This window comes from Lucilia sericata, unplaced genomic scaffold (assembly GCF_015586225.1).
Source record: "Lucilia sericata isolate MDLA Ls3-8-SP2 unplaced genomic scaffold, ASM1558622v1 Contig001517F_arrow, whole genome shotgun sequence".
Classification (NCBI taxonomy): domain Eukaryota; kingdom Metazoa; phylum Arthropoda; class Insecta; order Diptera; family Calliphoridae; genus Lucilia; species Lucilia sericata.
In genome coordinates this window covers 83,047-97,103 of record NW_023995443.1, presented here as the reverse complement: position 1 = coordinate 97,103, position 14,057 = coordinate 83,047, and the positions used below count along the sequence as shown (strand labels likewise).

At 28.6% G+C, this 14,057-nt stretch overlaps 3 protein-coding genes across 3 annotated transcripts; 1 reads left to right on the top strand and 2 right to left on the bottom strand.

Annotated features, from left to right (window-relative positions):
• The first annotated feature begins 3,269 nt into the window (after nt 1-3,269).
• LOC119611730 (NIF3-like protein 1) lies at nt 3,270-13,882 on the top strand. Its single transcript, XM_037967410.1, has 4 exons — nt 3,270-3,556; nt 3,615-3,746; nt 3,812-3,956; nt 13,256-13,882. Exons 1-4 carry the CDS (start codon nt 3,387-3,389, stop codon nt 13,676-13,678), a joined length of 870 nt encoding a protein of 289 aa, XP_037823338.1. The 5' UTR covers nt 3,270-3,386; the 3' UTR covers nt 13,679-13,882.
• On the bottom strand, nt 4,874-7,778 carry LOC119611727 (sodium/bile acid cotransporter-like). The gene is made up of 2 exons (XM_037967405.1): nt 5,969-7,778; nt 4,874-5,581 (listed from the first exon to the last, which is right to left on the bottom strand). Exons 1-2 carry the CDS (start codon nt 7,055-7,057, stop codon nt 5,201-5,203), a joined length of 1,470 nt encoding a protein of 489 aa, XP_037823333.1. The 5' UTR covers nt 7,058-7,778; the 3' UTR covers nt 4,874-5,200.
• Nucleotides 9,241-11,840, bottom strand: LOC119611728 (sodium/bile acid cotransporter-like). Its single transcript, XM_037967407.1, has 2 exons — nt 10,774-11,840; nt 9,241-10,714 (listed from the first exon to the last, which is right to left on the bottom strand). Exons 1-2 carry the CDS (start codon nt 11,803-11,805, stop codon nt 10,397-10,399), a joined length of 1,350 nt encoding a protein of 449 aa, XP_037823335.1. The 5' UTR covers nt 11,806-11,840; the 3' UTR covers nt 9,241-10,396.
• Nucleotides 13,883-14,057: the final 175 nt, after the last annotated feature.

The following is a 14,057-nucleotide window of genomic DNA, read 5'->3' as shown; positions in this document are numbered from 1 at the left end:
CGTATTATGGGAATTATGTATGTGAAATTTTAAACCAATTCTAATCATATTTAACAATATTATTTAAATAGCTGTTACAGTAGTTTCAATAACAACTAATCAAGAATGAAAAAACTTAATATTTTACTCTTTATTTTTAGAATTTCTTTCATATCTCCGTTATTATATTTATATTTTGCTGATTTTAAATAAAAAATTTCCTGAAAGCATTTTTGATAGAAATATTGAAGATTTAGGTTTAGCAGTTACAACATGCAGTAAAAAACTATAGATACATTATGTATAACAGTCAAGTGCGGACACAAGTGTTAAAAAGTACGATGGTTATATTATGTACGAAACGAAAAAGTCCTAAACCACTCTTAAAACCATTAAAATTAGCAAACAAAACAAACAGACCAACACTAAATGCAACAATAACAACAGCCAAAGCAAAGAAACAAAAACAACACACATTATTCCCACTAGCCTCGCTATACAGATTAAAAAACAACAACAGCATCCATCAAACATACAATACAAAATAGAATATTACAAACAACAGCAACAACAACATTATTAACATACCCTTCTTCGTTTCTTTCTTAACAAAGAACACTTGTCGCGACAAACCCGAAATGCAAATACACACAATCAATCACACATGTATAAATTTACACGACCGACACGAAAAAAAATTGCATTTTCTGTGGAGCGCTAGGGCTCCGCTGCCAACAGGTGGCTTAGCAATTTTTGGCAAATTTTTTAATTGTTGGAAATCTTGCAAAAATTCATATTTTTCTTTAATTAAACAAACACTTTTTATTCACAATTAATTAAATTTCATATTTTTCATAAATTTATTAATATTTAAACACTTTTTAATAACAATTTTTAACAATTTAATGGAATCAACGAAATTTTACGTATGAATAAGACGAACAAAGGGGAATAACTAAAAAGCGGCAAATAAAAAGAAAAGAGAGTGTGAAGTTAGTAAATGTCAAATACAAGATATTTATGTATCAAATGACAATTGGTTGTTTTTGGGTGGTGGTGGGTGATGTATACATAATTTGGTACTTATTAGTGTGGAATGGGGAGAGGGTAAAAGTGATAAAAACGAAGAAGTTATTATGTTGAATATGTACTATGTATGTATGTAATGAATATGTATGTATGTACAATGTGTTAGAGAGAAACGGAATTGTTTTGTTATTGCAGCTTTTTTAGGTTTATAAAGAGGTAACAGATTTATACTATTTATTTATTCATTGGTTATACAAAAATATGTACATATGTACATATATGTTGGGGTGGTAGGTAGAGGAAATACATAGTTATGTAAGAATTTAGTTATTTAAAATTTCGCATGTGTAAAAAGGAGTAAAATCTATTGTCGTTTAACCGATATGTCAGCATGTGATAACCAGGGTATGTCGAAATAATAAAATAAAATGTTAATGTAGATTGCATCGTTTTCATCGATATTCTAGAGGGAGTTATTTAGAATAAATCCATTTTCCGGGAATATATAAATTTGTATGGGAACTTTATGAAATTTTGAAATGATTCCACTTATGTTCAACCATGTTAATTTCTAGCCGAAAAAAGTATGAGAAAAAACGTAATATTTTCAGAGGCTATTTCGGAATTTTGCTCATATCTCCGTTATGCATGGTCCGATTTTGCTATATAGCCTTCACGCGAACGTGAGGGTCATAATAAATTAATTTTGTTTTAAAAAGTGTTATATACCAAAAGTTTATTTACAAAAAAACATACACAATGTACAACATAAGCAGGTGCAGGTTAAAAAGTAATATAAAAAGTTCCTGCCATTCAAAACAAAGTGCAATGGTTATATGTATTATGTAAAAGGTCCTAAACCACTCTTAAAACTATTAGAATCATTAAAAGAAAAGTAAGCTAAGAAACAACAACAACACTCATTTTTCTCACTAGCCTCGGTATACAGATTAAAAAACAACAGCGTTAAAATGCTATACAAAATGTATAACAGTGCTGACACAAGTGTTAAAAAGTACCTGCCAATACAAAGTGCAATGGTACTAAAACTAAAAAGTCCTAAACCCCCTTTGGAAAACATTAAAATCAACAAACAAAACAAACTGCCCAACACTAAATGCAATAATAATAACAGTCAACGCAAAGTAACAAAAACAACACACATATTCCCACTAGCCTCACTATACAGATAAAAAAACAACAACAGCAACAACATCCATCCATCAAACATACAATACAAAATAGAATATTACAAACAACAGCAACAACAACATTATTAACATACCCTTCTTCTTCGTTGTTTCTTAAAAAAAGACTTCTCGCGACAAACCCGAAATGCAAACACACATAATCAATCACACATGTATGCATTGAAACGACCGACCCGAAAAAAAAATCATTTTCTGTGGAGCGCTAGGGCTCCTCTGTCAACAGATGACTTTGCAATTTTACACAAATTTTTTAATTGCAGGAAAAGTTGCGAAAATTCATATTTTCCTCTAAATAAACACACACTTTTTATTCACATTTAATTAAATTTTACTTTTTTCATAAATGTATTAACATTTAAACACTTTTTAATAACAATTTTTAATAATTTAATAAGATCAACGGAAATTTACGTATAAATGAGACGAATAAAAGAAATTAACTAAAATGTGGTGAATTAAAAAGAGTGTGATATTAATTGAGAGCATTTACCAACTGTCATTGGTAAAACTGTGGTGGATTAGTGGTGTAATAAGTAGCCGAATTATTAACATTAGTTATTAATAAATTAATAATAAGTTTATGATTTAATTTTAGAACAATTATTTAATTGGTGAATTGATTAAAAAGTAAAAATATTAAATTTCTTTGCAAAAAAAATACATACATAAATCATTGTTTCCCTTTTCCACATCCGTTTATACTTATTTATAACTTCCGTATGTGGTGTAATTTCCTAAAGTCACCACTCTCTAAACTTATAGCAAAGTTTTTACAAATTCTTCAGATTTTTTACAAAAATTATATAACAAAAGATTGTATTATATTTTATTATATATTACATAACACTTTTAATTACAAAATCTTAACAAATTAGCTTAAAAATAATTTAAAATTAAGAATAATTTCTACATTTCCTGTTTTCTTTACATCCGTTATACTTTATTTTATAATAAAAACATTAAACAATAAACAAAAATACAAAAATGTACAACTCTGTTTTGCTATAAATCAACAAATTCACCTCTGCAAAACAGGTAAACATTAACAGCTGTCACAACAGCTGTTTGCCGGTTTTTTAGTTGTTGTTGTCAAACTTAACAAATTCATTTATTTTTCTGCGGAACAATTAAGAAATTAGTATTTTCTTAGTTTTATTAACTAAATTAATGTTAAAAACTACTAGCAAACAAGCTTCAAATTTTCTACGTTTTTACGGCAATATGTCAACCGGTTTAGCTTTGCCAGAAGTGGTTAAACGTTTAGAGGTGTTTGCTCCCTTAAGTTATGCCGAAAAATGGGACAATGTGGGTTTGCTGCTGGAACCATACAATCAGGGGTAAATTTATTAGAGAATAAATGACATTTTTAATGAATGAAATTATTTCAATTTGTAGACCCATTGAAAAAATACTTTTAACTAATGATTTAACCGAACGTGTCATGCAAGAAGCTGTGGATAAAAATGTCAATATGATTGTGTCATATCATCCGCCAATATTTTCTGCTTTAAAGAGAATAACTCAAAGGTAAGTTTAATTAAATTAATGAATTAAATAATGGGTTTCTGTTTTAATTTTTACTTTTTTTGTAGAACATGGAAGGAACGTATTGTTTCCATATGCTTGGGTAAATCAATTGCTTTATATTCACCTCATACCGCATGGGATGCTGCATTGGGTGGTGTTAATGATTGGCTGGCCAATGCATTACCCGTCAAAAATATCAAACCTATTCAGGTAAGACAGTTTTCGTTTCAGTTTCTTAAGATAAATTATAAAATAATGTTGGACAACATCTCATTAAACTCATAGGATAACTTTTACACAAATATCCCAAAAATGAAAAGAACCTACATATAAAAACTTTTAGTTCTATGCCGATTTAAAAAATCTCAAGCCTATAGTAGAGGCAAGATTACAGAATGTATTATAAACTAGGTTAGACTATAGTCTGGACTATAGACTAGACAATAGACTCAACTATAGACTAAACTATAGTCTTGACTATAGACTAGTCTATAGTCTGGACTATAGACTAGACTTTAGTCTAAACAATAGACTAGACTATAGTTTGGACTATCGACTAAACTATAGTAAAGACTATGACTAGACTATAAATAGCTATATACTAGACTAGTGGATTCTATAGTCCAGACTATACTATAGAATCCACTTATAAGCTTGATATGCATTTTTTTTATATCCCATATTGTTTATTTATTGACTTTCAAAATGAGTTTGCATAAAATATTTATAAACAAATGATAGTGTCATATAACACGTAACAACAAACACGAAATAGGAAATAATTCAATGATGAAAATTTATTTGTAATAAGAACTTTACAAAGAATTCTGAACAGTATTTATTAACATATCGTTTGAGAATTTTTTTAATTTTCTACATCTATGACTTCAACAATTTCTTAACTCAAGAAATATAGTTTGGAGAATATCGTAATTTTGTTTTTAAACCGATATTTCTAATTTTATTTTTATCTAAAAAAATAAAAATGATTTGCATTATTTTATTATATATCATGCTAATAACATTGGCGACAAGTTACGTTAGGGAAATATTATTAAACATTCTAAATTAATCGGTTGTAAAACACTTAAATTATCTGATAATAATACAAAACAAGAAAAGAAATGTTTTTTTTTTTCAAAAACTACGACTGATTTTTAATGGTTATAAGTTAACGATAACAAAAGTACCTTAAAGATAATAAAATGTCTGCTATAATTTAATTTAAATTGTTTATTTTTATAAAGAAACTTTTTTACTTTATTATAGCTCTGCATTGTAAGTTTGTAATACATACATACATACATATGTAGAAATAAAACATTTCTTAATGATATTTTGTTCAAATAATTAACTATTTTTTCTAATGTTTTCCTTAAATTACAAAAAGTATAAAATAGTTTTAAACTATAGACTTAACAACAAAAAATACTATTTGTTAAATTAACATTAAATCACGTTTTGTTAGCTGCTTTCGTATCTTCCCACTGCTGGTCCTTTTCTACTATAGCTTTTGTTTCAGTAAACTTTGTAGCCTTTATACCCGGCTCTTCTGTGTCCTCAATACTGGTGCGACAAAAGATTTTCTTTATTATGTACAGTAAGAGTAAAGGTAATGGTGTCATCATTGAATTGGCCACCGGTACTGCACTTGTCATATCAGCTTGCGGTTGAGGTAATGTAAAACTTAACATAAATATCGCTATGCCGGTATTTTGTATGCCCGTTTCAATGGCTATAGTTAAGGCATCACGAGCTGATTGACGGCACATTAGAGCCATAGTCCAACCGATTAAATAACCTATCCAGGGTAAGGCGCTGCTGGCGAAAATTATCTGAATAGGAGGGTTAAAGGAATTAAACAAATGTGTCAGAAAGTCAGTAAATAGATAGATAGATAGATAGATAGATAGATAGATAGATAGATAGATAAATAGATAGATAGATAGATAGATAGATAGATAGATAGATAGATAGATAGATAGATAGATAGATAGATAGATAGATAGATAGATAGATAGATAGATATAGATATATAGATATATAGATAGATATAGATAGATAGATAGATAGATAGATAGATAGATAGATAGATAGATAGATAGATAGATAGATAGATAGATAGATAGATAGATAGATAGATAGATAGATAGATAGATAGATAGATAGATAGATAGATAATTAGCTGTTAAGCTCTAATTAAAAAAATATTTCACACTCACCTTCCACGAAAACAATTTAAACATATACGAATTAACCGTAAATGCAAAAGCCGTTATAAACAATATAAAACACAATGATAACGGTTTTAAAATCTTCGCCATTTTCTTAGCTACCGACGGAGCATAATGCTGCAACGCTATGCCAATACCCAAAGGAACCACCAAAGAAAACGACATAGCTGCAATAGTCTTATACGGTACCACTAGATTACCATCATGAAATATTAAAGCACCCAAAGTAAAAATCCATATAGGCATCATGCCAAAGGCAGCTAAATTACTAATAGCCGTCATGGTAATAGATAAATTAAGATTACCATTTAAAATAACCGTAAAAATATTAGAAGCACCGCCGCCGGGAGTAGAGCCCGTAAAAAATAGGCCCAATCTTAATTCGATCATATCGTGGAATAAAAAGTAACCAATTAAAAAACTCAAAACAGGCATGACAAGAAATTGTCCTATGAAACCTATTGCAGGACCTATAGGTTTTATAAGTATCGCCTTTAAAGCATCCAATTCCAAAACTGCACCAAAATTTATATACAACAACATGACAAATATGCCCACGCATATATTGAACAGCAAATCCCATTTGCCTATATTACGCATAATAATAACTTCAGTATTTTCTGCTGATCTTTCCGTGGGCTTATGAGGTCTGCGTAATTCAACATAGATTTCCGAACGACCCAGAAATATAGCTTCCATTGTAATGTTGCCACTCCACCATGACTGGCCGGTTTCTATATCGTGTGCTGTTATTATGTTATCGGACAAACTAAGCAATTCCTTATCTTGTGGTATAATATGAAATTCAAATTCTTGCCCCCAGGTGGGATCTATAAATGTTATATTGATTAACATCGAACGTTTTTGTGTCATTGTCATGTTGATGTTGTACTCCTCAAACACTACTGACCATGAGGGCTTATTGTTGAGTTGTTCGGAATAGGTATAATACTCCTCCCAGGTGGTATCATTATTGTCCGGATTATAACTTAAATTTTCGACAGTTTTACTGTATATCATCAACACACTTGTTGTTTGTATTATATATACAATTAAAAGAGATTTTTTAAAAATCATTTTTTATATATAGAAATTATATATTAAAAGTTCTTTTATGAGATTTTTTGTTGTTTGTTTAAATTTAATTATATTGTTTTTGTAATTTTAACACTCTTTTATGTTGTTTTCTATTTATTAAGTATTGAATGGTTGTAGCTCGACCGCGTATCCAACGTCAAATGAATTTTATTTTGTCAAAATTTATAGTTTTTGTTTAATATAAAAGCTTTTATATATTATCAAATATTGAGGTAGTTCGTGAGAAATATTTATTAATGGTCTTTATATTAATTTAATCTCTAGTAAATAAGTTTACTGATAACATTACTTTTTAAATTTCATTTGGCTTAATTAATAGTCTACTAAAATGCAATCAAATACTAAATATTTTCTTTAACCTATTAAAAAAATTCTGCATCAACATCAAAGAGAGAATAAGATCTTTTAAATATCACATTTTACAAATATCACAATTGAACTTGATTTCTGGAACTTTGATTTGGCTACATATCGTCAAACTAGATACATTTGCTCTTTTATTATATCTTTAAGAAACTTAAACTTATTTAAATTTGTTAATTTCCTTTTAATTGGATTTTAGTAGCACAATTGTAAAACAGAAAGTTGTAATTTTGTATTAAATTCGTTCAGTATGAAAAAGAATGTTTCGTAAAAACGTTGTTTTCCAGTTTTATTTTTTTAAAATAATTTTCGTTTATTCTACATCACTTTGAACACTTTGAAGAATCAGTTTCAACTGACTGACTGGCTAAATTAATTGTTTTGAAAATGTTTAATAAAACGTATGTTTTACAACTACAGTTGTATTAAGGAGAGCGAGTGAAATACTTAGTGCACACATTTACGTAGAAAAATTTTAATCTAAAAGAGTAATAATAATAAATATAAAAAATTAACAAATATTCCTGTTAATACAAAATTTGTCTTTAAATACCGATGTGAATAAAATTTACCCTAAATATTGAATTAACGAAAAACTCTTCAAGATATCTATCTATCTATCTATCTATCTATCTATCTATCTATCTATCTATCTATCTATCTATCTATCTATCTATCTATCTATCTATCTATCTATATATCTATCTATCTATCTATCTATCTATCTATCTATCTATCTATCTATCTATCTATCTATCTATCTATCTATCTATCTATCTATCTATCTATCTATCTATCTATCTATCTATCTATCTATCTATCTATCTATCTATCTATCTATCTATCTATATATCTGTCTGTCTGTCAATCTGTCTGTCTGTCTGTCTGTCTATCTATCTGTCTGTCTGTCTGTCTGTCTGTCTGTCTGTCTGTCTATCTATCTATCTATCTATCTATCTATCTATCTATCTATCTATCTATCTATCTATCTATCTATCTATATTTCTATCTATCTATCTATCTATCTATCTATCTATCTATCTATCTATCTATCTATCTATCTATCTATCTATCTATCTATCTATCTATCTATCTATCTATCTATCTATCTATCTATCTATCTATCTATCTATCTATCTATCTATCTATCTATCAATCTATCTATCTATCTATCTATCTATCTATCTATCTATCTATCTATCTATCTATCTATCTATCTATCTATCTATCTATCTATCTATCTATCTATCTATATATCTCTCTGTCTGTCTGTCTGTCTGTCTGTCTGTCTGTCTGTCTGTCTGTCTATCTGTCTGTCTGTCTGTCTGTCTGTCTGTCTGTCTGTCTGTCTGTCTGTCTATCTATCTATCTATCTATCTATCTATCTATCTATCTATCTATCTATCTATCTATCTATCTATCTATCTATCTATATCTCTATCTATATGGCTGTCTGTCTGTCTGTCTATCTATCTACCTAGTTCATTATTTTAACGAAATTCCTCTCACCAAAATGTATTTGAAAGATTTATGTGACATTCTTTGGGAACTTTAAGGATAATTCCTCTACTTGAAATGAGGTAATAGGTGGTTATATTGTCTTTCAAAAGATTGTTTAACGTTTATATTATTTTTATTTGAATGAATAAATAATAACAATAATTGAAATTAGTTGGGTCAAAGAACTTTATTCGTCATATTAATGCGTCTCACGCCCAATAATTTTATAATATAGACAGGCATTTTTCTTAATATTGCTTGCATATATCTCTCACTAAGACGTTATAGAATGTGAGACGACATTAAACATTTTATTATTTAGTATATGCTAACATTTTCTTTTCATATTTTTTAATTTGAAAAAGAGATTTTTTCAAATTCCAACACTTAAACCTCATTTAACAAATCCATGTTTATCTGAATAATAGATACAAATTGTAAATCTAAAAATGTGCACTATTAATTTCATACGCACTCTTCAGTTGTAAACGCTTAATTGTATCTGCTTTTGATACTTTTTTCTAGTCAATTAAAAGCTTTTTTTTTAAATATGAATTTGTAAATTAGTGTTTTTATACATATGTAGGTATAATATTGAATTGTATACAAAACAAATGTGTAGTCAAGAATTATTTCTAAGCGCTAGAACATTTGTTAAAACAATTAAGTGATGACTAGTATACAAAATATTTTAACTACAACACACTTTGGAGTTTATAAACTTTGTACACCAACAAAGTTTTAATTAATTAATTAAAATATACATATATTTATATTTCAGGTAAAAACACTCTCAAATTTGCTATACACAGTGCTAAATTACATACATATACACATGTATGTTATATGAGTAATATGTTGTAGTTTTACAACCCTCAAAAAATTAACTGAAAATAATTTAAGAATTAAATTTTACAAATCAATTTAAGACATTATTTAAAGGGTTATTGAAAAAGTTTTTGAAAAAATAATGTATATATAGAAGTAAATTTAAAAAAATAAGAAAATCTGGAATCTCAAGCCCACTCTAGAAAAAAAAATTAAGGTTTAATGATGACAAAACAATTTAGCAATTACATATTGTTCATTACTGTTTAAATAATAATGGAGTTAATCTTTCCATTTACATTTCTTCAGTTTTTCTGTCAACTGATTTTTATGAATTTTTATCTTAATTCCTTAATACCGACAATAAAAGATATAATTAATTACATACTGATAAAAATCACAGTGGAACGAATGTTAATATGAATTATAATAATTTCAAATAGTTTTTCTTTCGATCATCAATGAAACAGAACTTCGGCCTTCTTCTTGATCTTGTTGCCAAAGTTTCGATTATTTCTCTATCTGTAGTCTTGTTTTTTACAATTATTTTTTTAATTAAACTTAAAACTAATACAATATTACTTTAAATTTACAATAAACTTATATCTAGTAATATCAATTTTATATCTATTCAACTAAAAAAGTTTCTTCGTCGAAAGCATCGAGATCTCGTTTTGTATTCCAACCAAATATTCTTCGAACAATATAGAAAATAACAATTAAACATAATGATAACAAGGCCGATAAAATAGGCACAACTATTAACATATCAGCCATAGGTTGGGTAACTGTATATTCCAATAAAACAATAGGTAAAGACATATTTAGAACACTAGTCTCGACGGCAATAGTCATGGCATCTGTTATAGAGCGGCATAGAATTTTTGATAAAACAAATGAAATTATATAACCTATAACGGGTAAAAATAAAGCAGCTAAGAAGATCTGGAAGAAAATAAGAAATTTTAATATATTTTAAATAATAAGGAATAGAAAAAACCAACCATCAAGGTAATTTCCTTAAAGGCAAAGGCATTTATGCCCACTGTTACGGCGACCAAACACAAACTCAATAACACCGAAACGGGTTTCAAAAAACGAAATATAAATCGTGTAGTTTTGGGTATAAAAGTACGTAATATAACTCCCACTAATAAGGCCAATAAAAGACCAACACAACCAACTGCCAAGTTCACAAAGGGTAAATTCAACTTAGAATCATGATAAAGAACAGGACCCATTAGAAAAATCCACAAAGGTAGCATACCCAAAGCCAAGACACTATTTAAAGTGGTGGTAGCCAAGGAAAGATTAATATTTCCCTTCAAAAAAACATTACAAATATTAGCGATACCGCCACTGGGTGCTATGGCCGTAAAAAGTAAGGCCAATTGTAAATTTGTATTAGTTTTAAACATTAAAACACCCAAACCAATAGCCAAACCCGGCATTACAATATAGCGGGAACAAAAACCCAATAAAGGACCTATAGGTCTTAGAAAAATCGAGCCAACACGTTTTAGATCCAACACAGTGCCGAGATTTATAAACATTAAAAGCATTATAGCTGCAGCGGTGTATGTGAAAATTTTGTCATCTATACGTTTATTGCGCAGTACTCTTACCTCTAGCATTTCTTCACTCTTTTCCATTCTAGCTGTCTGAGGATCATTTAAAGTTATATATAAATGTGTGTAACCTAAGTAAAGACCTTTAACGTGCAGCACGCCTTCCCAGGTAGAGCCTACAATATCACTCAAATTTAAACGTTTCTCCTCCACCGTTGCTAATTTGGTATTTTCAATTACAAATTCATAATAAATATCGTTTGATGGTTGGGTATTCCGTTCAATATCGTAAATTTGTAAAGGCAAATTTGCCACACTATTTGTGGCCACATGTAATGCTGGCATCTCATCCTGTATGCCATATTTTATTCTCCATTTACCCGCTATTGTTCCAAATTCTTCACCACTTACTATCCAGATAATTTGTAAGGCCAAAAACCAGTAAAAAATTAGTTTCAATCGTATCATTCTTAATTTAAATTTTACGTTGTTTGTATTCTAAAGTCTTATTGACGACTAAATACCCTGATATCAACCTCACACACTCGAAACCGTCTGATATTGAAGGCATTAAAGTCGCACAAAGGAATCTTCATAAAACAATATCGTTCGAATTAAATGTTCCAAGAGCAAGGGAAACATATTCACTCGATTTCTAATGATTTACAATTAAGCAGTAGAACATTTATTTTGGTTTTTCTTATCACAACGTTTTTTTGTTTATAAACATTAACGTTGTTCGATATTTTTGTTTATTGTTTGTAAAACAAAAGTTAAGGCCAAAAGAAGGAATATAAAAATAGTAGTCGGTTGATATTATAAACGTCATTGTTTATAGATAGATAGATAGATAGATAGATAGATAGATAGATAGATAGATAGATAGATAGATAGATAGATAGATAGATAGATAGATAGATAGATAGATAGATAGATAGATAGATAGATAGATAGATAGATAGATAGATAGATAGATAGATAGATAGATAGATAGATAGATAGATAGATAGATAGATAGATAGATAGATAGATAGATAGATAGATAGATAGATAGATAGATAGATAGATAGATAGATAGATAGATAGATAGATAGATAGATAGATAGATAGATAGATAGATAGATAGATAGATAGATAGATAGATAGATAGATAGATAGATAGATAGATAGATAGATAGATAGATAGATAGATAGATAGATAGATAGATAGATAGATAGATAGATAGATAGATAGATAGATAGATAGATAGATAGATAGATAGATAGATAGATAGATAGATAGATAGATAGATAGATAGATAGATAGATAGATAGATAGATAGATAGATAGATAGATAGATAAATAGATAGATAAATAGATAGATAATAGATAGATAGATAGATAGATAGATAGATAGATAGATAGATAGATAGATAGATAGATAGATAGATAGATAGATAGATAGATAGATAGATAGATAGATAGATATATAGATATAGATATATAGATAGATAGATAGATAGATAGATAGATAGATAGATAGATAGATAGATAGATAGATAGATAGATAGATAGATAGATAGATAGATAGATAGATAGATAGATAGATAGATAGATAGATAGATAGATAGATAGATAAATAGATAGATAGATTCGATATCGAAATTCGATGCAAAAGTCGTAAAGGGGTTGAATTACGGATTAATTCTACTTCATTGCGTACGCGATAATTCGATCCCTAATTTTTAATGAAATATTGAATTTCTGGTGAATAAAGCAAACTTCTGGTGAAAAGTAGTTTTTTAATTTGAATTCAAAGTGAAAACTGTCAAAGCCCTAATAAAAAATCATAATTCATGCTTACATCTCATCCATACATCAATCACATCCCCAACATTCCAGTGATGGAATAATATCTGAATATTTCTATTTATTTAGCCACTGGCCGATTGTGGTGATGAAAATGTTGGCTCTGGCCGTACCTTCACCACCAACATTTCGCTGAAAAATGCTATAACTGCCGTACAAAAACACATTGGTCTAGATGTTCACGTAGCCATGGCTGTCGATCATACCCTAGAGACTAAAATCAAAAATGTCGCTTTATGTGCCGGGTCGGGTGGCTCATTATTGCGTGGTGTTAAGGCAGATCTATATATAACCGGAGAAATGTCACACCATGAAGTTTTGGATGCCAATCACAATAATGTATCGGTGATACTATGTAATCATAGTAATTCGGAAAGAGGTTTCCTCAAGACCTTCCAACCCAAATTAGAAGATATGCTAAATGGTGGTTGTGAGATTTTGGTTTCGGAGACAGATGAAGATCCTATTAAGACATTTGTTAAAAAGAATTGAGTTTTTTAAGCTTTTATAAAGAGGAAAATACAATGCATTTTTTTTAATTGTCTTTATATTTAAAATATTTTTTTTTATTAAATATTAATCATAATATTTGTATTGATATTATATGGTTTTTCTAACTATACTATTTAAGGTTATGGAATGATATTGATATAATAAATTAATAAAGAAACGAAAATCTGTGCACACAAATGCTAACTAACAAGTGTTTTTATTTGAAGATATTAATTAAGAATTTTTAAAATATTGCAATAAAGGAATTCGAAAAAGGTTTTAAAAAATCTTAAAAACAATCTCTAAATCGCGAGGATAGTTTATAGTCTAGTCTATGACCTAGTTTATAATCTTGTCGATAGTCTAGTTTATAGTCTAG

Excerpts from the sequence above, each read along its gene's own strand:
- LOC119611730 (XM_037967410.1), top strand. The coding sequence starts at position 3,387 with ATGTTAAAAACTACTAGCAAACAAGCTTCAAATTTTCTACGTTTTTAC. Across the intron at positions 3,557-3,614 it reads CTGGAACCATACAATCAGGG|ACCCATTGAAAAAATACTTT; the intron begins GTAAATTTATTA and ends TTCAATTTGTAG. Across the intron at positions 3,747-3,811 it reads TTAAAGAGAATAACTCAAAG|AACATGGAAGGAACGTATTG; the intron begins GTAAGTTTAATT and ends CTTTTTTTGTAG.
- LOC119611727 (XM_037967405.1), bottom strand. The coding sequence starts at position 7,057 with ATGATTTTTAAAAAATCTCTTTTAATTGTATATATAATACAAACAACA. Across the intron at positions 5,582-5,968 it reads TTAAATTGTTTTCGTGGAAG|ATAATTTTCGCCAGCAGCGC; the intron begins GTGAGTGTGAAA and ends CCTCCTATTCAG.
- LOC119611728 (XM_037967407.1), bottom strand. The coding sequence starts at position 11,805 with ATGATACGATTGAAACTAATTTTTTACTGGTTTTTGGCCTTACAAATT. Across the intron at positions 10,715-10,773 it reads TTAAGGAAATTACCTTGATG|ATCTTCTTAGCTGCTTTATT; the intron begins GTTGGTTTTTTC and ends ATTTTCTTCCAG.